The 20,171-nt window shown below is 35.6% G+C and overlaps 3 protein-coding genes across 3 annotated transcripts; 1 reads left to right on the top strand and 2 right to left on the bottom strand.

Annotated features, from left to right (window-relative positions):
• Window positions 1–231: 231 nt before the first annotated feature.
• LOC110703224 (kanadaptin-like) lies at window positions 232–11,094 on the bottom strand. The gene is made up of 12 exons (XM_021880994.1): window positions 10,561–11,094; window positions 10,372–10,457; window positions 9,765–9,844; window positions 9,589–9,644; window positions 9,050–9,098; window positions 7,442–7,570; window positions 3,726–3,821; window positions 3,316–3,429; window positions 3,051–3,181; window positions 2,685–2,920; window positions 947–1,792; window positions 232–859 (listed from the first exon to the last, which is right to left on the bottom strand). The coding sequence occupies exons 1-12, from the start codon at window positions 11,043–11,045 to the stop codon at window positions 810–812; spliced, it is 2,358 nt and encodes a 785-aa protein (XP_021736686.1). The 5' UTR covers window positions 11,046–11,094; the 3' UTR covers window positions 232–809.
• A 1,902-nt stretch (window positions 11,095–12,996) lies between these two features.
• On the bottom strand, window positions 12,997–14,706 carry LOC110703233 (biogenesis of lysosome-related organelles complex 1 subunit 2-like). The gene is made up of 2 exons (XM_021881006.1): window positions 14,456–14,706; window positions 12,997–13,503 (listed from the first exon to the last, which is right to left on the bottom strand). Exons 1-2 carry the CDS (start codon window positions 14,564–14,566, stop codon window positions 13,237–13,239), a joined length of 378 nt encoding a protein of 125 aa, XP_021736698.1. The 5' UTR covers window positions 14,567–14,706; the 3' UTR covers window positions 12,997–13,236.
• A 770-nt stretch (window positions 14,707–15,476) lies between these two features.
• LOC110701556 lies at window positions 15,477–19,901 on the top strand. The gene is made up of 4 exons (XM_021879191.1): window positions 15,477–16,414; window positions 16,946–17,453; window positions 17,539–17,691; window positions 18,816–19,901. The coding sequence occupies exons 2-4, from the start codon at window positions 16,956–16,958 to the stop codon at window positions 19,074–19,076; spliced, it is 912 nt and encodes a 303-aa protein (XP_021734883.1). The 5' UTR covers window positions 15,477–16,414; window positions 16,946–16,955; the 3' UTR covers window positions 19,077–19,901.
• Window positions 19,902–20,171: the final 270 nt, after the last annotated feature.

Below are 20,171 nucleotides of genomic sequence, written 5' to 3' on the forward strand. Positions count from 1 at the left end.
GAGTAAATCATAAGTGCTTTACAATTAAAAAACTTACTCCGTAATTAATCTTATTGCGACTAGTTTTGGACAAGGTAGAACAATTGTGACCTAAATTTAAACATTCAACCTTAATTTAATAATATTTGTATATAAATAATTTATTGATAATAAAGCATTATCAAGCTCAACTACTAAGATTATGTAATATAATTTTATTTTTTTTAGTGAATTTATAAAAACACACTCCTCTATGAAGATCATCTGTCAAAGCATGTTAAAGTACAGTAAAATGGAAAACAAAAAAAAAAAAAAAAAAAAAAATTGTTACTATTATATATTCATAGTAAATAAAGCTCTAAATCTCTGATTACAAAGATATACAGTAGACTGTTGTCTACACGCCCTTCATCATTCTCATCTTGCTCACACAACCAAAAATTAACTTGGTTTCAGCAAACCCAGTTTCTCTTAAACTATCTCAATAATGTACCTATCCCTGTTTGTTCAAAAGCTTTAAAAGTTAATGGCGGGAGTCATTCCAAGTTGCAGGTCTTTGAGAGGCAGAAAAGACAAACATCAGCCATCAGGACGTCACAGCTATGTGAAACATGCGAATACAAAGCATCCTGTATTTTGCTTCAGCCATTCATTGGTAGGGGAGCCATTGCTAGAGTCCGAAAGGGAGATCCATATCATAGGCCAGGCTGTAAGAAAATGGTGGCAAGGTCAAGATGCTCAAGCATCTAATTATGAATCTTAATCTCTCCAGGTCAATTATGTGCTTGTAAGGCAAAACTGATACTAAAATTGTGCACATACAGCTCCCATCAATAACCAAGACGGTCATTCAATGATGTTCGGCCATCACCTGATTGTCCTGCATAAGGTATTAGAAACACACAATCAGCACAAACAACCATCAATAGATATGAGATCAACAGTGACACATGGATAGATAGCTAACCTTCTGGAGGAACCCATGTTTCATAGTCTGACTCTGGACGTTTCTCCAGAAAAGCAGGTTTTTCAGGGCCTAGCACCCGTTTAGCCCTTTTATTATCTTGCCCAGATTTCTTCTGAGCTTTTCTGCCATGGCTTCTGAGGTCTGCTTCTTCCTCCCCTGTATAGATTCCTCGTTTGTGTTTCAACAATAGAGCAACAGCATTTTCCACATTCATATCAGTTCCTATAGGTTCAGGAATTGATGGGTTTGACATTTGACCCTCAGGTCCCTCACTCACTTCAGCTGGCTTCTTATTCCGTAATATAAGACCTGGGGCAGCACTTTCCAAATCAGACTCTGGCTTCTTTCTAGGTTCAGAATCAGTTTCTAAAATCTTCTTCCTCTCTTTATAATCAATAAAGTCATCAGTCTCATCACCCTCATCGGTGTCGGATCGTTTCTCTAGTTGGCTCTCTTTACTATCCCTGGCCTCCACTGCCCCAAGCCACTGAGGCTTTACAATTTTATAAGTAGTTGGTTTATTTTCTGTTGCATCAGTTACATTCTCTTTGGATTTTGATGCCTCGCTTACTTCTTTAATCACACCAGGAGCTACTTGATCTGCAGAACTACTAACAGGCTTTTCAGTCTGACTGGCGCTATTTTGTCCAACTTTGGATTTCTCAAGTTTCTTAACATCAGAACTAGAAGATGCAGATTCTTTAGACTTAAGCTCCTTGGGTGTTGTCGCCCGTTTCTTAGCAGTTTCTCCAGTAGGGTCAGCTATCTTCAGCAGGTAAACTATCCTATCCAATTCTTTCTGGAGGGAAGATATATCCTTCTCAACTTGCACAGTCTTATCAATAACTAAACATAAATACAAACCGTCAGCAAGGTTGAAATAAAATAGTAACACTAAAGTAAGACAAATTGTAGCCAACTTGCTTCTATATAACAAATTAATACAATATAAGAATGGCCTTCTTAGTGTACAATTATGCATCATGAGAATGTACATTCTGAGAATTTTACAGGTGTTGCCACAATGCAAAACATCATCATGGTTTTATAGTGTTACAGATAACTTAGATTCATCCTGGAAATCCTTCATACTGCAATTTTCTAAGTCCTTACAAATAGACCTGGTAAATAGGCAGGGCAACCCAATAGATATATTTTTAGTGTCAAAGTTAAAGGCCTTTAGTAGGACAGCGTAGATATAGGGCCAAAATGGTAGCCCAATGATTTTGGAAAAGAAAATAGTTATGATCAGTAAAAAAAAAAAAAAAAAAAAAAAAAAAAGAAAAATGTACGGTTTCAAGTTCACTTAATTGTTTTCTCCCCTAACTTTATTTTTCCTTGCTCGTTTATTGGCCTGCCCACCCACTACCAACCTGCTATGAACCTACTTTGGCCAATCTTATCCATTATAAAGCAAACCCTTTAATGACCCAAACTTGTATTGACCGACAATTACCTTGACCCGAACTGCCATTAACCATGTCTACCAACTAATATTGAATACCACATAAGCATGCAAAAACAACTTAATAACACTATAAGTTGATTTGGAAAAATTCAGCATTTACTTTTAACTTGGCATTTCCTTAATCATCCATGAGTTGAGAAAAGGTCAGTAGGTGACCAAAATAATTATCATTTGTTTACTTAGCGGTTGCATTCAGAGAGACAGTGACAACAGCCCTTTTAAAAATATATCAAATATGCCTTAAGAGGATATCAAGAAAAGAAAACTTACCAAGCTGAGTTGAGAGATCAGACATATAGGCATCAAGCACATCCCCCGTATCTTGTTCAACCACAGGTTCCAATACCTTATGCTTCTGTTCCAGAAGCAATTTATTTTTCTCATCAATTTCATCCAGCAATGCCTCTTTCTTATCCAAAAGAGAATCAGCCGTCTCAACTGATTGTGCATCGGTCGCTTTGCTACCCGATTTCTTCTTTGTTCGGTCATAAAACTCATCATCATCACTAAACATTCAAATTTGTGAGAAATCATCAACCATAATTTCATTTCCATATAAAAAAAAAAAAAAAGAGCTACATCTCCAACGCTGTAGTGTGCAGCACAGTTGACTCAAATCACCTCAAGAATATTTACCTCAAAAGCTCATCCTCATCTTCGGCAAATCCCTTATGCTTCCCACGAGATGACTTCCCAGAACGTGCTCCCATACTTTCTCGAATACTGTCATTTAATGTTTCTTCTAAACTCTCGAGCTCCTCCAGTATCTGTGAAAAGTAGAACGAAAATAAGTTCTAGAGAAAACTCTTGAGCCCCACCAGTATCTATATATAGAGAATATTTTTTCCAAAAGAGTTCAGAAAATCTGAAGCATATATTCAACAAGATATGATTGTCAAACCTGTGATATCCTTTGCTCATTCCGAGCAATCTGAGTTTGTTGTCCCTGAGTCAACCCTCCTTGGGATATATCTTTGGCACGGATTGCAGCCATCTCTTTCTTCATATGTGCGATCTACAGCGAAAGTAGTAAAACAATTAACACAACAGGGATATTTCTCATTCTATTCTCACGTCATAAAACCTCCATTGCAGAAAAGGGTCAACAAAAAAAGCAATATATGATTCATAAAGGTTTGAGATGCAAAATTTCCAGGAGAATTATTATACTGCACATGCTGAGGCTATTTATCCCTACCGCCCTCATTAACAGAAACATAAAACTAAAGCAATATAGTGCCTGCAAAAATAAAAAAAATCCAAGTAATTGACATGGGAATGAAACCATAAAATTTGATCTGCATGTTGAACCTTTTCCATTCTCTTCAAGACTTTCTCCCGAGTTTTTTGTTGCTTTTCAGTGAGTTCTCCTTTGTAATTTTGCCATGTTATCTCATCACCATCATCCTGAAAAAAATTTAAACATACATGAAGAAAGAGGGACAGATAGAAGAATAATATTTATATATATATATAATTTAAAAAAAAATAAAAAAAAAAAAAAGAAAGCTGTAGTAAAATTATTAGCAAGTCTCTCCCTTTCACAAAGGTTGTTACTGTTCACTTGTTGAATGTTTGTAAGAAAAAAAAAATACATGAAGTAGTGGAATGTTTGTAAGAAAAAAAATACAGTAATTTAATTAGTGAAATGTTGTAAGAGAAAGAATTTTTAAAAAAAAAACATATGTAGTGGAATGCTGTAAGAAAAGAATAAAAAAAAACGTTAAGTAGGGGAAAAGTGGCTAAAGAAGTACGAGTAACAAAGCATTAGAAAAAGTGAAGTGTAACAATCTTTGTGAAACAGCGAAACAAGGAAAGTGTAACAATCTTGTGAAAGGAGTACAAGGAATTTCTTATCATATAGTTTTCTGTCTCTTGATTCTTTCAGCTTTCTAATAAACTGTGTCATGCCTTTTTAGCATGTATTAACATTCCAATGTACTGTTTGGCAAACAAAAAAAAACATCCCATCTTCTCTAGTAAAGACACGAATATGTGTTAATGCATGCATCTGCCTTGGAAAAAACTATAGCATTTCGTCTATCAAACATCCTAATCAGCCTACACAAGCAAGACATACTTCCTAGGGCATGCAGGGCTAGGCGTGCTATCGCAGCACAAGCCCTCGCATAGGCCAAGCTAGCATGCGTGCTAGTAGCGCTAGCTGTTAGCCGAAAGGCCAGCCCGCAAGCAAGCAGCGCCCAGCAGCAAGCAAGCAGGCCTGCTATGCTTGTTGGCCTAGCCGAGAGAACAAGGGCAGCCTACAAGGCACCCTTGTTGCCCAAGGCAAAGGGCAGCCATGTGGCGTATGCTTAGTGGGGAGGGCTTTTGCTTGGCGAACAAGGGGAAATGTGGTCCTCCCTTGTGGTCCTCAACTAGCCCTACAGGTTAGAGAAAAAGAGTTAGCCAAATTTTGAAGAAAAGAAGGAAAAATCGGACTCACAGTGCTGTAGCGCGCCCGACCGGGCGCGAGAGAAAGAAGGATTTTGGCCTATAAATCGCCCGACCAGGCGAACATCCGCCCGACCGGGCGCGAGAACAAAGATCGAAAAAGAGTCAAATTCGCCCGATCGAGCAAGCACCCGCCCGACCAGGCGCGAGAGGAAGCGAACTTGGAGTCTTAATCTCGCTCGACCGGGCGCGAGCCCAGCGATTTTAATTTCGCCAGATCGCCCGGCCTATTTTTACATTTTTTTTTTTTTTTTAATTTCTAGTCCTCATTAGAATCATAAGAAATTTTAATAAGCTTTAGCATGTTCAGAACCAGCACGTTTTTACAACCTAAAATTCGGTCTGTGTTTCCAAACCTTCTAGGAAGGACCAAATAGTATAACCAGAACAAGACAACCCAGACGTTATACCTGTACAAATATTTACAGTAAAGCATGATTACAAAAATGTGAATGTGACTCAAACCAATCTTTATTGTTAGCCCTGATTTTCTGAGTCATGAGACTGAATTTTATACTAAATATCCTCTTTAATGAGCTGCTACAGGTATACCTCTATTTTTAAAAACAAATAATGTGATTCCACAAAACACCATTCCTTGCATTCCACATGAGGTAACTAGCTGCTTGAATTCCAATGAGACATACACATACTCCTGTTGTGAACTTGTTCCCACTATGTTTTCTTCTAGCCCATCTGATGACTCCATTGAAACTCTTAAATTGAGTCCTTATAAGAGCTATAAGAGTTGCAGGAAATGTTAACTATAGTAGGCTTGCCCTACATTACCAAGACTTAGATACGGATACAAATTCAAGTATCCAATACTGTAGGTTTTAATAAGTTAGGACATGGGTATAAAGACAGGGAATGATATAAACTACCTCCTTTTCCGAAAGATCCTAATACTTTCCAATTTGGTTTCTTTTTTTTTTTTTTTTTTTTTTTTTTTTTACTGGCACTTTGGTTTTTTACTTTCCAAAAGTTCTTAACACTTCCACATTATTCCATTTTTGAAAACCTCTTTTACTACATGACCCCTCTTACCTAACAATATCTTCACCTTTCCACTCACTCTCTCTTACTTTATCTACTTTTTTCTTACACCCACCCATCTTATTACATTCTCTTTCTTACTCTAACCGCCTCTTTCTTACACCCACCAACCCTCCCATCGATTTTCTTAAAATCTGTGTAAATAGTAAATGTTAAGATAAAATGTAAACAAAGGTAGTATAATTTTTCACCCAGAAGTTCCTAGGATGGTTTCACAGCATGGATGGACTATAAAAAGTGCTTGCTGCGGTCATTTTGTTTCAGTGCATGGTCTACGACTCCAAATGGACAAAGTGAGACCCAAAATTATGGGCCACTTAAGAGCTGGGAACTTGCCCCAATACTTTCTACCAATGTTTGTAAAGGATCTTTTCAAGCATAAGGTACAGCCACATGTCAAAGCAACCAATACAAGGTTTCCAGTCATCAACAGCCACTGAAGAAATCCAGGATGGTTTACTTTTATGTCTACATTTATGGGCCATTACAAAAGGAAACTCCTAACTGACTTGTAGCCTTCCAAGTGGGACCATAATGCATAACTCCAAGTAAAACTGGCCAGTGTTCATAAGCCAAGAAGACTTCGGTCCAATATCAAGAAATTCTAAAGGTGTAAGACATTTTCCAAGCAATGAATCCCGGATATGGTACTCGTATACAATGTCAGAGCTCATTGGGCAGCTTGACGGGGCTTTCCTCAAGTTCTTCTTGAAATCTTTAGCCAGCCTCCAGAATGGTCTCAGAAATGGAAGGTGTGAGCTAAACTTTAATAAACACTATTGGTCCACTATTGTTGCCTCTGTGGCTAATTAGGACCATAAGAAACCTCCACAATTTATTGAAAAGCTGAAGTGACTCCTCTCAAAATTCCATTGAGACTTTCAAATTTCAACCAATATCCAAAATAGGTTTCTGTTAATCCCTGAGTGTGACATATATTATAAGGTCCAAAATACTTTCAAGCTATCCAAGGAGGTGCATTAACAGTTTCTATCAAGACCAGACTTTACAGTCTTGTGACATCAAGATCCTATCAAGACTTTAAAGTTGTGTCCAAATAGGTCTTACAAGCTTTCCTCAACATTAATTGGCAATGACATGATGTCTTAATCTCGCTCTTATCCTTAACCTCAAGGCAAAATGATGCCATTGGCAGGCCTCGGCTTGTATGACCTTACCTTGGTCTTTATTAAAGATAGTCTTTTGCATTAAACATGGTCATGGACAATAAATACTACTTATTTGGGACTTGGATTTGCAAAATAATTCTTGAATATGAAGTATTCATATTGTTGATAGTTTTTCTACTCAAAGAAATAGTATACAACAGCACATTATTTTGCAATTTGAAACAATCATAGAAAATAAATACTACTTATTTGGGACTTGGATTTGCAAAATAATTCTTGAATATGAAGTATTCATATCGTTGATAGTTTTTCTAATTTACTCAAAGAAATAGTATACAACAACACATTATTTTGCAATTTGAAACAATCATAGAAATAATTTCAACAAACCTCAGCTTCTTCAACAGCATCCTCTCTCATGCCCCAAAGAATACCATCCCCATGAGATGCATTTTCTTTAGCCCTGCGAAGGGAATCTTCTCGATCTTTAGCATACCTGATACTTGACAAGTCGGCTTCCTACCAAAAGAGAGAGCATAAAAGAGATATAAGCATTAAAATGGCATGTGTACTAGTAAGAGCTAAAGATTCAACTAGCAAGATAAGTAGGCAATATTTAGGAACATAATCTAGGGGGAACAATTATGAAATAATGTAATTATGCGAGTATATTCACAAATTTGCACACCTACTCATAATTCCATAAACCTTTTTCAGTAAAGATCTGAAGTAGCTAGACTAATTTCAGTCTGCATATTGTTCAAACTAAGAAACTTTGTCAAGAGGAAACCATCATTCCTATTTCAAGAGCAAAAAGTCTTGGTGGTCAGTTACTTAAAGTAAAGTGTAGTTCACAAGATAATGATTGATACATTTTAGTACAAAATAGTAGAACAAAAGCTCAATTTACAATGCTAATGGCAAGGTCGCATGCACCAAACATCTGGCTTCAATTTACCAAGTAAGCCAAAAAGATAGTCAAAGTATATTACGACCTTTACATTCACAAAAATCAAAACCAATAACAGTCTGAGACTCAGAGTAAACTAATCTGATAGTTTTCCGGGGTTATAAACACCTCCATATCCAACAATAAGAAGAATATCAAGTAAAAACAAGGATATCACAATATTCTACCAAAACATAGCAATATGAACAAAAGAAAAGGCATAGCTAATTAGCAAGGGAGGGGGATACATTCATGGTCATTACAAGTTTACAACACTTCAACATTCACTCTTTTCATTCAAAACATGTACAAAAATGCAATGGTAGGTTACTTATTAACCTTTTCATCCACTTGTCCTCTACCATAGTATAAGCAAGCAAGGATCTGACATGATTTTGAAATGAGGAGGGCTAACTATATTAATCCAGTCACTTAAAACACTAAAACACATGCTATGACATACTTCCTCCTTTTTTTTTCACTTGCAAAATTTAGACTTTAGCCCGATGATGATTTACAATAAAGAAAAATTATAGTCATGTGAGATAATAGATTCATCTTGATTTATACTTTCATAAAATCAAATTATTAAAATTTTTACTTATCGATAACAAGAGATATATGATTAAATTAATGCATTGGCAAGCATGAAATGAGAAATGTGGCAAGTAAAAAAAAAAAGAAGAAGAAGAATATGCTTCCCTCCTGTCCCCCAACCCTCACCTTTTTCCCACATCTTTAAGTTGGTTTTATTTTGGCGTTTGACCAATGGGATTCTTAAACGGGCAATAAAAATGTAGTGGTCGCTAGAAGGCTTCTAAAAACTTCACATACAAGGCAGTCAACCACACCTTATTTGCTAAACTATATCCCCTCCCCTTCCCCGCAACCCCAAGACCTTCATATTTCTAACAGCAAGGCCAGGAGATCATAAACAGTCCACTGTGGTCTAGTTGAAACAAACTACTACGTATAACAGGAAAATTTAATGAAATCATAGAATTAATTGAAACCTAGATAAATAAATAAATAATAGAATGAAGGCTTACTAGAGGCATCAATTCTTCTGGACCTTGGAATATGTATAATCGAGTAGAGCTGCAAACAAAGAAACAAAAAGGTATCAGTTAAAAATAAGGAAATGAAAGTAGTAAGATGTATATGCCATATGAACTCTATACCCAAGATGCATTATTGTCAACAATCAAGCATGAATATGTTGTGTGAATATTGGACAAAAATACATGACTAATGAGAAAATTTAACAAAAAGGTTATCATGACACTTTCATCTAGGGGGTGAGGACAATCAAACCCTAACTTCCACACCTTGTCAAATCTCAGGAGGTTGTAAGTAAGCCTTACTGAATTTGGGATGGGGAAAATGGGGCCATTGGAGAGGGGGATTTATACAAATATGAAGCTTCAGCTGTAAGGCAGCCTGCAGCCCGGCTAAGCAACACATTTTATGGGAAAAAAATAATAAATGAGAATGGGAGTGCAACAAGAATAAAGGGATAGATAGGATGGAGCAATATGAAGATCATACTGAATATAAATTGGCAGTCACAAGAGGCAGAGATACTCACAGGCCAAACCTGATGACATCGCCAACACGTAATTCCACATACTGTTTCTTACTTACCTAAGTAGAAGACAAGAAATTGTGTGTCAGTATCACTCATCGTATAGTACAACAACTGTCAACAAGGAACTTGAAGTACAAGTCATATACATAGTGGAAGTTGTACACACAAATCAATACCTGTTTTTTGTTAACAGATGTTCCGTGTGTACTTCCAAGATCATAAATATATGCAGCTTCATCTCCTCTAAACTGAAGTACTAGCATAGAAGAAAAAAAAAAGGAAGAGAATACATGTTATAAACAACATTATATAAAAAGCATAAGTAGGACTATAAGTAAAAAGGTGATGTTGTCAAATTAACACACTGCATAATAGTACAGGTATGTCCCCGAGAATCAAGTGCAGAGTTCTATCATTACAAGTCCCGGTATCAAAAATTTAAACAACAGTTCAAACCGAAAAATCAATCACAATGACATGCAACCTGCAACTTAGATCCCTAATAAATACTGGTTGATTACATAATGCTAATCAGCTATCAATTTGCTTCCTGCAAGACTGCAACTCCTAGAAATTGTATATTTTACTGTATTCAATCTCCTAACCTCGTTTAAGTTTACTTGAACTCGAAATTCTGCCTAAGAAAGCTAAAACGATACATTAATCAAAGTTGAACGACTTCTAATCGTAATGTCAATAAATTAAATTAAAGGAAAGTAAAAAATCTAACTAATTCCAATTTCAAACAGAACATATTATTAATTAAACTCACAAAAAACTTACCAGCATGAAACCGAGAGATTGTAGGATGTTCAAGAATGAAATCACACAAATCAATCCTCCCAAACATATATGCACCTTTCTTCGTCCTAACAAAATTTTCAAAATAAATCAAATTAAACGAATTAAATTCAATATAATGCATCAATCAAATGAATTGAAGAGAGAGAAAGAGAGGAGGAGAGAGAATACACGTCATAATGATCGATAATTGCGCCATCTTTAAGAACTTCGAGGAAGAAAGGAAGAGCAGGAGCTTCACTCCATGGAGGAACGGAGTAAGGAACTGAAACTGGAACTTTCTCCTTTACACTATTCGAAGACGACTCCAATGGCTTCTTCTCTGAGGCATCGGAAGACGAAGGCGGCGGAAGTTCGGCGACGGAAATCTTAGGGTTTGGTGGAGGAGCCATTGATGAATCCTTTGGAGCTTCTTCGATTTCTGCGGAAGAAGACGAAGTAGGAGATGAAGTGGTGGTTTCAACGGCGGCGTCTGAGGATGGCGGCGGTGGAGGAGGAGGCGGATCCATGGTGGTGGAAGTGGAGGTTGTCGCCATCGTCGAAAGGGAGGAGAGAGAAATTCCTCCGTTTAAAGTTTTTATTATGGAGGATTTTGGGCTATTACTTTGGGTTTCGATTGCAGGAAGACTTGTTTCATACGGAGTAAAATTGTGCATTATATTTGGAGGCCGCCTTAAAGTAATTTCCGTGAATGATAAATAAGTTTCGTTTATCATAAGGCAAAATAAGGTAAATTTTATTTGAAGTAGTGAATGTAAAATTACTGCCACAACTGATTTTGCTCATTTTTATCGTTAAGTTTACAGTTTTGCCCTTGTAATGAACAAGCGGGATAAACTTAGATTTTCTCATATTTTTTCCTTTTTTTCTTTGTTATACTCCAATATTGAGTATCACATGTGAAATTAATTTGTTAATTGAAAATTATCCAACATATTATCTATTTTTTTATTTTTTATTTTTTTTTAGAAAAGAACATACTATCTATTTCTAAAAGAATATTAAAAAATATTGACCTATTACGAATTACTTCGTATTTAATTACTCAAAAGATATATTACTAGTATTGAGTTCTTTTTTGATTTCAAAGTGGATCAAATGAAACCATCTTACCCTCATTTAGTAAAATTGCAATCATTGAAGAATTGGCAAATGTTGTTAAATCAAATACTTCCAACAAATTAATTTGTTAGACCTAGACCAATAACAAAAATAGGAGATTTGAAACTCTTTTATCAAACTAACTACAATTATACAAGTAATATTTACATGAATTACATCTATTGATCATTAAAGATCGAAATTGTACACCCTCTGTTTTTAAAAGTTTTTGGTGATTGTCTCACGAAAAAGTTAAAACAGAAATGAATAAATAAATAAATAAATAGAAACAAATACTAGTAGAATATCAAACAAAAAAAACGGCTGGAAACAACTGTGAATGCATATCAAAAGAAACGCAGAATTCTAATAATGGAATTACAAAGGATCAATAACATACGTCTTCACACTAGCACAATCAATTCCATCGGAGTAGTTTCATACTACAAAACTGAGATTTACATAAAATAAATAACTCTCCAACTTTTGATTTACACTCTTTTTATAATTAAAATCTGGCAGAGTGGTTAGCTTTTAATCTTTCCAGGGACTCAACTTGGAAAAACATATTTGCAGTTGCCATTTGGCATCTTTGGAAAACTAGAAACATGGCTATTTTTGAGCAAAAAATGTTTTTTATACAATCTACTTTCAACAAGTTCTTGGTTGATTATCTTTTCTCTCTAAATTTAAAGCAGGGAACTATGGATAGACCTTCTTCTAGTGCTCCAGTTACCAGAGTCTGGGGCCCTCCTCAAAAGGGTTTCTTCAAATTAAACACTGATGGTTCTTGGATTGGACTTGATAATGCGGGTGGGGGAGGGGTCATAAGGTGTAACAAAGGTCTCTGGCAGGAAAGATATGCCATAAACTTCAATGCTATGAGTGGAGCTGCTGCTGAATTATTAGCTATCAGGGAGGGTCTACTTACAGCTTGGAAAAGGGAAATCAAGCACTTAGAACTAGAAACAGATGCTGATGCTCTGCGCAAGATGTTGAAGGATCCCGATTCTTTTAAGGATCATGATCTATGAAATATTATAAGGGATGTTGCTTCCCTTTTGGATAGGAACTGGACTGTGATTATCTTCCATACAAGCAGAACTGTGAATCAAATTGCTGACAGGCTTGCTGCAATTGGAAGATCAAAGGTCAAGAAGGGTGAGAAGGAGACCTACTATTACCTTCCTGCAGTCATCTTTGAGAATTATGCAGCAGAAATCCCAGACCTCACCTCTGCTACTTAATCTGCTACTGCTTGTGACTGCTGTAACACCTCTAGCTGCAATTGTGTTAGGAAATTTTTTTTGAACTATCGGCTAGTTTATATTTCTGCCTTTACTGCTTTAATGTGTAATATAACTAAACTTCAAGGTAGCTTTGGGAAGCATAGTAGTGCTCTCACCTACCCTTCTTTTGTGCAGGTGGTTTATTCCACCTTGATGTAATATAATATATTTCCCTTTTGCGTAAAAAAAATACAAAACTGAGATTAATGCAGAAGCATTATCTCACACAAAACAAATGCTTCTATAATTTCACATTTATACTAGAATTAAAAATGAAAACTACTAAACAAATAAGCAAAGAGTTTGAATACTCAATTTTTTTTTTTTTTTTTACACAAGTCAGCAAATGGTTGTTGACAAATACCGATATACTCCATAACTACGATGGTGAAACCTGGTAAATACGATGGTGGAAGTGGAACCCGGTAACTACGATATTGGAAGTGGAACCTGATAACTACGATGGTGGAACCTGATACGCAGATTGCACTTTCTTTTCCAACATAGAGACATATTTGTCAAGCATTGAAATTACAGCTTCAAATTCTGTCACTTGTTGATCTATAGCATCGATCTGCTGAATGTACCCCTCAAAATTACCACCCTTGTGCTTTAATTGTTCCACAAACACCCTCAAGCCAGAAGCAACATCACCATAATTGTTATACTCTTCCGCAACTTTAAGATTCATCTTCTCCAAAAGTTCAAGTAGGTTGTTTGATCCCTAAACCATTGGAACAATTTTTGAACTTTAGACGTTAAGCACCATATACAAAAATTCAAAGGTAAAAACAAACATATCCCAACTTTTAACTCATTTTTTGGAAATCATGGTTATACTTCATAATAACAAGTACTTTGTACTAACATAAGCTAGCTAATTTAGATCAACATAAAATTAGTATGAATATACAAAGTATATTGTGATTTTAAATTTATCATAAGAGCTACCATAACTATGATACAAGATCGAAATCAATCGTTGAAATCTACAAGAATCAACCCCTTAACTCAAACGACTAATTATAGAGGTAGTATCATTGTATGAATACACTTTCATGTTGGTCCAAGAGAAGAAATCCGAAATGGATAAGTCTAGAAAACAAGCCATTATACTGCCTCACTTCCTAATCCACGGGCTATTGTTGAGATGAATGAGATCTAACAATGCCAATTTCTTCTCAAATGCATCCAACAGATACCCAATCAACAAACCAAATCATGTAAACTTCAATAATTTGCTCAATTAATATATTGCAACAATACTACAACTACTACTACAGCAACAACAACAACAACAATAACAATAAAGCCTTAGTCCCAAAATGATTTAGAGTCGGGTTGGCTAACATGAATCGTCATAAGTAATACAAAGTAGTTGGTAAAGAAATGAAGCACAACAATATAACCAAAAATTAATCAGCAATTCCAGAAATTACTAGCGTGCAATTACCACCAATCCATCACTATACGAATATCATCATCATTATACGAACTTCATCAACCAATAAACTTAATTCCAATCATCAATTCAAATCAATTTTCGAGAATTTGATAAACCCTAGATCAACAAAGAATTTAGTAATCCTACAACTTTTCTATGAACTACTGCTGTTTCAATGCTAAATACTAAAACAGCAAAATAAATGAAAAATAAAAAGAGGGAAAAAGTGAACCTGAAGCTCGGATTTGATCATGGTAGAAACACCATTAAAGAGATCGTCAAGAGCATCGGAAAGTTCGTCGGGTTGGGCTTGTTGTTCCTTACTCACCTCATTTTCCGCCATTATTGAGCTTGAAGTAGCAGAAATTGAAATCACAGTGACAAATTTGGAAGATGAAAAAGAGGAGAGAGAAAGTGAGAAGAGACAGTGTGGTGGAATGGTAGATGGAGGTTTAGGCAACCATGTTTGGAATTTTAACTTTAAAAAAAAAAAATAATAAATAAATAAGAAGGCATTTGGGCTTCTGGACCATCGGTTTGGGCTTAATATTGCGGTCAAGTGTCAATTTGGGTGGGTATGTTGTTTTGGGGGGAGATTCGAAATTTCGAACCAATAATCTATTTTACACGGACCTTCATTTTTGGGGGTTATTGAGCCTTGACGTTAGCTAAACATTCTCATAACTGGAATATGTTTAACAATATACGGAGTAAACCAAGTAATGACCTTGTATTCTTGTATCAGAATACAAGGGATAGTTTTGTCAGATCACAAGGAAATGTAATTGATATGAGCAAAGATGTGAAGAAGATTTTATCCATTTAAACTTTGGAAAATGGTTTCGTCCCTTAGGGTAAGGCATACCAATTTTGGGCAGTCTCCGTCATCTCAGCAACAATTATAGACTTTTAATTGTATGTTCGAAAAAGACCTTGTATCACATGAAGCATCATCACTAACTTCCTCAATTCTATCAATGGTCTCATCGCATGTTTAAATGTAAGTTGGTAAACCTTGTTTGCGTTGTCCGCACTAGTTGTAATAACTTAAAGGTAAATGTCGTTAATGACCTTTGTTGGTGTTGTGTAACGACTTTTTATGCCTATAGTAACTTATGTTACTTTCTTTTAGTTTGTTGTAAACTCAGTTTAATCAGTATAATTTCATCCGTTTTTAAAATAAATAAAAAATTCCAAAACAAATCTTACAAACAATTGATACTCTACAAGGTTTGGTCACTTTGGTGTGTGAAAATAATATTTGAGAAATTAAAGGATAAAGAAAAACTAATACTCCGTACTTTTTAAAATAAGTTTACTTTAAATTCTTATAAAGCCCGCTCTACTCCATAATTGAACAATCATATAAATACCCGCCCCATTAATTTATTAGACAGATCTAAGTATGTAATGGCAGGTCATGGATTTGAATAGGGCTCCAAAGCCTCGAACCCTTCTATCCATTGAAAGCACTCAACGTTCACCATTAAAGTGAAGTTCTCCTATGAACCAAATCCCCCATTGAAGCAGCTTCTGAGATAAGTTGTTTGGTTTTTGTTATTATCATATCACTTTCACAATCCAATTTAATTGTCAATGCATTAAGTGTAGAGTTCGAAAATCTGAACAATTGCTCCTAAATTCTAAGAGTATGAAACATCATAACCAAAAGAAAAGAAAATTATGAGCCTAATTTGATTATTGAACCAAATATCCCTAAAATTATGGATTTTTCGAGATAATCCAATAGGCCAAATTAGGGATTTTCAATTTATTTTTATCTTTGACACTTCATTTTCATATGTAGTGGATTAATTTCGAGTGAAGCCCATAATTAGGGCTTTTCCGTTTGTCAACTCTTCAATAAAGTTTTGACCTTTGACATTTGATTTTCCATAAGTGGTGGATTAATTGAACTAAGTAATCTCACTGAAGCCCAAAATTAGTGGATTTTAATCTGTCTCTGTTTTATTGAATTATTACAGTGAAATTAAGCTCAAAATTATGGTTAAAACTTGAATTCTTGTGATATATGCTGTTTATAATTGATGATTGAACATTTCTAATCCGCAGAATAATGTCTATTCTACCAGGAATGTCTCCACATTTAGTAATTACTGCAGCTGTTTTGTGTGGACATTGGGCGAGGCGTTTCAGATGTATTATGAACAATAACACAGACCCTAGCAAGGTATCGCATGTTTTTTATTTATATTTTTGAATTTTGGAATTACTGAATTATTCTTGTACCAAGATTCTGTTGAATAGGTTGACAAGACATCCGATGATGGTGAGATTCCGATTTCTCTTAATCACGGGGATCGTCTCACTGACCTCCCAGATGAGATCTTGTCTTACATTCTCACACATTTGACATTACGCGATGTTGTGAGAATGACTACATTATCAAAAAGGTGAAAAAATATCTGGTTATCGTTACCAAAACTTGACCTGGAATGGTCGGTAATGTCAAGATACACAGGCTTTTCTCCTGTAGAATATCTTCAAGTATATAAACAAGTAGCATATGTGAAGAGCGTGCATAAGGTCTTACTAGATTATGACAATCAAGACATCTCATCTTTTCGCATTTCGTTTTCCTTTACTAGGCAATACGATAGTCATGTAGACTACTGGATTAGGTTTGCTTCTAAGTACGCCTACAAAGCCTTACCCTCCAGTTCATTTCTGATAGTTATTATGCTTCAATTCCATTTTTCAGGCCCGAGAATATGTATACTATCACTAGTTCCATTCTTTCCCGCTTTCCTTGTTTGAAGGATCTATGTCTCGATGTTTGCAACTTGAAGCTTCATAGTGACTTCAGGTTCAATAAATTGGTTCGCCTGGATTTATATTATGTAGTTTTAGAGGAAAATCAGTTACAATGGATGCTTTCCACTTCTTCAACAATTGAATGGTTACGAATTAGGTGGTGTAATCTTCCTGAAAAATTGTGCATTGGTGAAAATTTACAGCGACTGAGCTCTTTGATGATTCATGATCTTTCAGACCTGCGTGAAACTGAACTTAATGCCAAAAGTCTAAACTTCTTTGATTTTGTTGGTAGAGCAATTGTAAAATTCTCTTTCTTGAGTAATACAAAGCTGAAGAGCAGCCATGTGGCTCTCATAGATAAAAACTACAAAGGAGCAGAATGTATTATCAGAGATTTGGCTACTTCTATTCCTTCTCTAGAAACACTTTTGCTCGAAGGACCTTATTCTCTGGTGCGTGAAAAACTTTTAACAGTTTTTCTTTTGTTATTGGCTAGTGTGCTTTCTCTAGATTCACTATAATCTTCTTTTGTTTCAGTTACATTTAATACCTACTCACCCATCCACATTATTTCGGCGCGTTGTGCGGTTAAGTTTAATTTTCAAGAGTGAAGATCCTGAAGTTGACATGGTAAAGAGTTTTCCTCGCCTTCTCAATTCCTTTTGGCAGCTACAGAAGCTTTACCTGATGGTTAGTATGGTTAACTTTTTCAGAGTAATATTTAATGTATTTCTTTGTAAGAGAGCATTTATTTAATGTATTTAATGATTAATTGTTTAAGTATTATTCGAGTTTTGGGGAAAAAGATAGTTGATTTCAGAGACAGTTTTAGTTTAGTGTTATTCTATGACTGTATGAGAAAATAACAGATACTTCGTATATCTTTGTTTTCACATAGACAAGTAAGTGATAATGGGATATGTGCTGGTTGGTTTTTGTAGATGTAATGTTGGCAATCTTGGCATGTTGCATGGTTTGGTATAATCATACAATGTATGTAGTTTGTAGGTTGATGATTAATATTAGGGGGCATTCAATTATATAAGGGAATAGGAAAGAGTCTAAGAAAGGGATATAAGAGAAATAGAAACACAAAACCTCAATATCCTTTCTTGTTTGAAGATAACAAAGGGAATCACCCTTCTCTCTACAACAGTATCACTGCACTTCTCCAACCACCACCACTGCACTTCCTTCCCCTACCACCGCCATACTATGCCATAGCTATAACAGCCGCCGACGCCTCTATTTCTCTTTATATCATTTTTTAATCTCATAGATCTAAGTTTTAGTGGGTCATGGATGGGGTTTATTTGTGGTTAGGTAGGTTTTCTGGCGGCAGGGTCATTTCCGGTGGTAGAGGTGGACATTTGGGCAGGTGTGGGTGGGGTTCTGTGGATGGGGCTGAGGTTTTGGTGGGGTTTTGTGGGTGGTGAATTGGCTATGTGGTGGTTGGGTGGCTCATGGTTGTTTCAGGTGGTTGGGGCATTGAGGGTTGGGTTAAGGGTTGTTTTGGGTGGTTGGGGTTGGGTTATGGGTTGTTTTGAGTGGTTGGGGTTGGGTTAGGGATGCTTTCAGGTGTGTGGGGTTTGGGTTTCAGTCCTTTGGGATGGTTTCAAGGGGTTGGGTTTGTGTAAGAGAGGGACAAGATGTTTTAAGATCTTCAGTTCTTCACCACTTGGTGTGATATTAGATGTAATTCATATACCAAATTAAATGGTTTGCTCTTGTATTTTAATATCTGATATGCTGATATTCAGCTGCCTCGTCCCTCCAACTACAATGGAATGAGTTAGACTTGCTTCTTATTGCAGGTGCCAGATACTTTTCTTCGCAGAAAATATGATCTTCCAGGTGCCAGATACTGTTCTTGGATTCCATGGGCAAGTTATTTCTTAAAAAGTACTGTTGCGCTTGATCGCATGTTGAATAGTCGCCATTTATTACCAAATACACGTGAGGGAGAATGGAAGAGGTCTGCTGCCCATTCTTTTTCTCAACAAGAATGTGATTATATCCGTTTGGCGTTGCAAGGGAATGCTATCTCTCCAAATGCAGATTTAGTAATTCAGTGAGTTTGTTGACAAAATTAATTCATGTATATGTAAGGATGGCGTTGAGAATTTTCCGCTTTGGGCATCACTGAATTCAGTCCTCACCAAACTGGGTGGTGGTGATTTCAGTCCTCACTTTATTAATTGCTAAGGTGAAGGACCCTATCAGGCCATATCAGGGGTATAAGGCAACATTTTTTTTTGTATATAAAGGTAATGAAAAAGACTTTAAGACTTGCTATATGGTACTTTGTTCGTCGTTATTTAATGATATTGTGACGTAATATATTGTGTGATGTTTGATCATATAAAAATAAAAAAAAAAAAAAATAAAAAAAAAAAAAAATTGGAAGTAATAATTAATACCTGGTCTGACTCATATGTACACAAAAGAGGTGGCCAACACTATTGCAAAAAACAAAATTGAAGAGAAGAATGCATCAAATGGTCAAACAAAGTTTCCACTTCCAGTATTTGAAATCTAGATTGCCCTCAAATCAGTGTGGTAGATGAAAAAGAGGAGAGAGAAAGTGAGAAGAGATAGTGTGGTAAATGGAAGTTTAGGCAACCATGTTTGGAATTTTAACTTTTAAAAAAAAACAAAAATTAAAAATAAAAAGGCATTTGGGCCATCAGTATATTGTTTCAAGGTTGAGAGAGGGGAGATTCGAACCTATAATCTATTTTACACGGGCCTTTATTTTTCATAATTTCATGTATGTTTGAGAGAGGGGAGATTCGAACCTATAACCTATTTTACACAGGCCTTTATTTTCATAATTTCATGTCTGCTTACAAGTGGTAGTTGTGTTCCCTCCAATTGTAAGTTTTCTAGGATGTTAAGTTTTTATTTATTTATTAATTATTATTTATTTATATATATATACTCCCTCCGTCCCATAATATAGTTCTTATTGTGTTTTTTTCACGGTATTTAAGAAATGGGAGGAGAGGTGGAAAAAAGCTAAACAAAAGTACAAAGCAAGTGGATAATTTAAGGGGAAAATGTGAAAGTACAATTATAGACAAAAGTTAGAGAGAGAAAGTGGAAAAAAGTACAATGCAAGTGGATAATTTAAAAGTAAATTAGAAAGTTCAATTAATAGAGTTAAAAAA

This window comes from Chenopodium quinoa, unplaced genomic scaffold (genome assembly GCF_001683475.1).
Source record: "Chenopodium quinoa cultivar QQ74 unplaced genomic scaffold, ASM168347v1, whole genome shotgun sequence".
NCBI lineage: Eukaryota > Viridiplantae > Streptophyta > Magnoliopsida > Caryophyllales > Amaranthaceae > Chenopodium > Chenopodium quinoa.

What these genes read in the sequence shown, in the direction of transcription:
- LOC110703224 (XM_021880994.1), bottom strand. Translation starts at nt 11,045, where the DNA reads ATGCACAATTTTACTCCGTATGAAACAAGTCTTCCTGCAATCGAAACC. An exon ending in ATGCTGTTGAAGAAGCTGAG is followed by an intron (nt 3,822 to 7,441) that starts GTTTGTTGAAAT and finishes AATTTTTTTCAG; the next exon opens with GATGATGGTGATGAGATAAC. An exon ending in GATGAGGATGAGCTTTTGAG is followed by an intron (nt 2,921 to 3,050) that starts GTAAATATTCTT and finishes TTGAATGTTTAG; the next exon opens with TGATGATGATGAGTTTTATG.
- LOC110703233 (XM_021881006.1), bottom strand. Translation starts at nt 14,566, where the DNA reads ATGGCGGAAAATGAGGTGAGTAAGGAACAACAAGCCCAACCCGACGAA. An exon ending in TGATCAAATCCGAGCTTCAG is followed by an intron (nt 13,504 to 14,455) that starts GTTCACTTTTTC and finishes CCAATGGTTTAG; the next exon opens with GGATCAAACAACCTACTTGA.
- LOC110701556 (XM_021879191.1), top strand. Translation starts at nt 16,956, where the DNA reads ATGTATACTATCACTAGTTCCATTCTTTCCCGCTTTCCTTGTTTGAAG. An exon ending in TCGAAGGACCTTATTCTCTG is followed by an intron (nt 17,454 to 17,538) that starts GTGCGTGAAAAA and finishes CTTTTGTTTCAG; the next exon opens with TTACATTTAATACCTACTCA. An exon ending in TACAGAAGCTTTACCTGATG is followed by an intron (nt 17,692 to 18,815) that starts GTTAGTATGGTT and finishes TTCTTATTGCAG; the next exon opens with GTGCCAGATACTTTTCTTCG.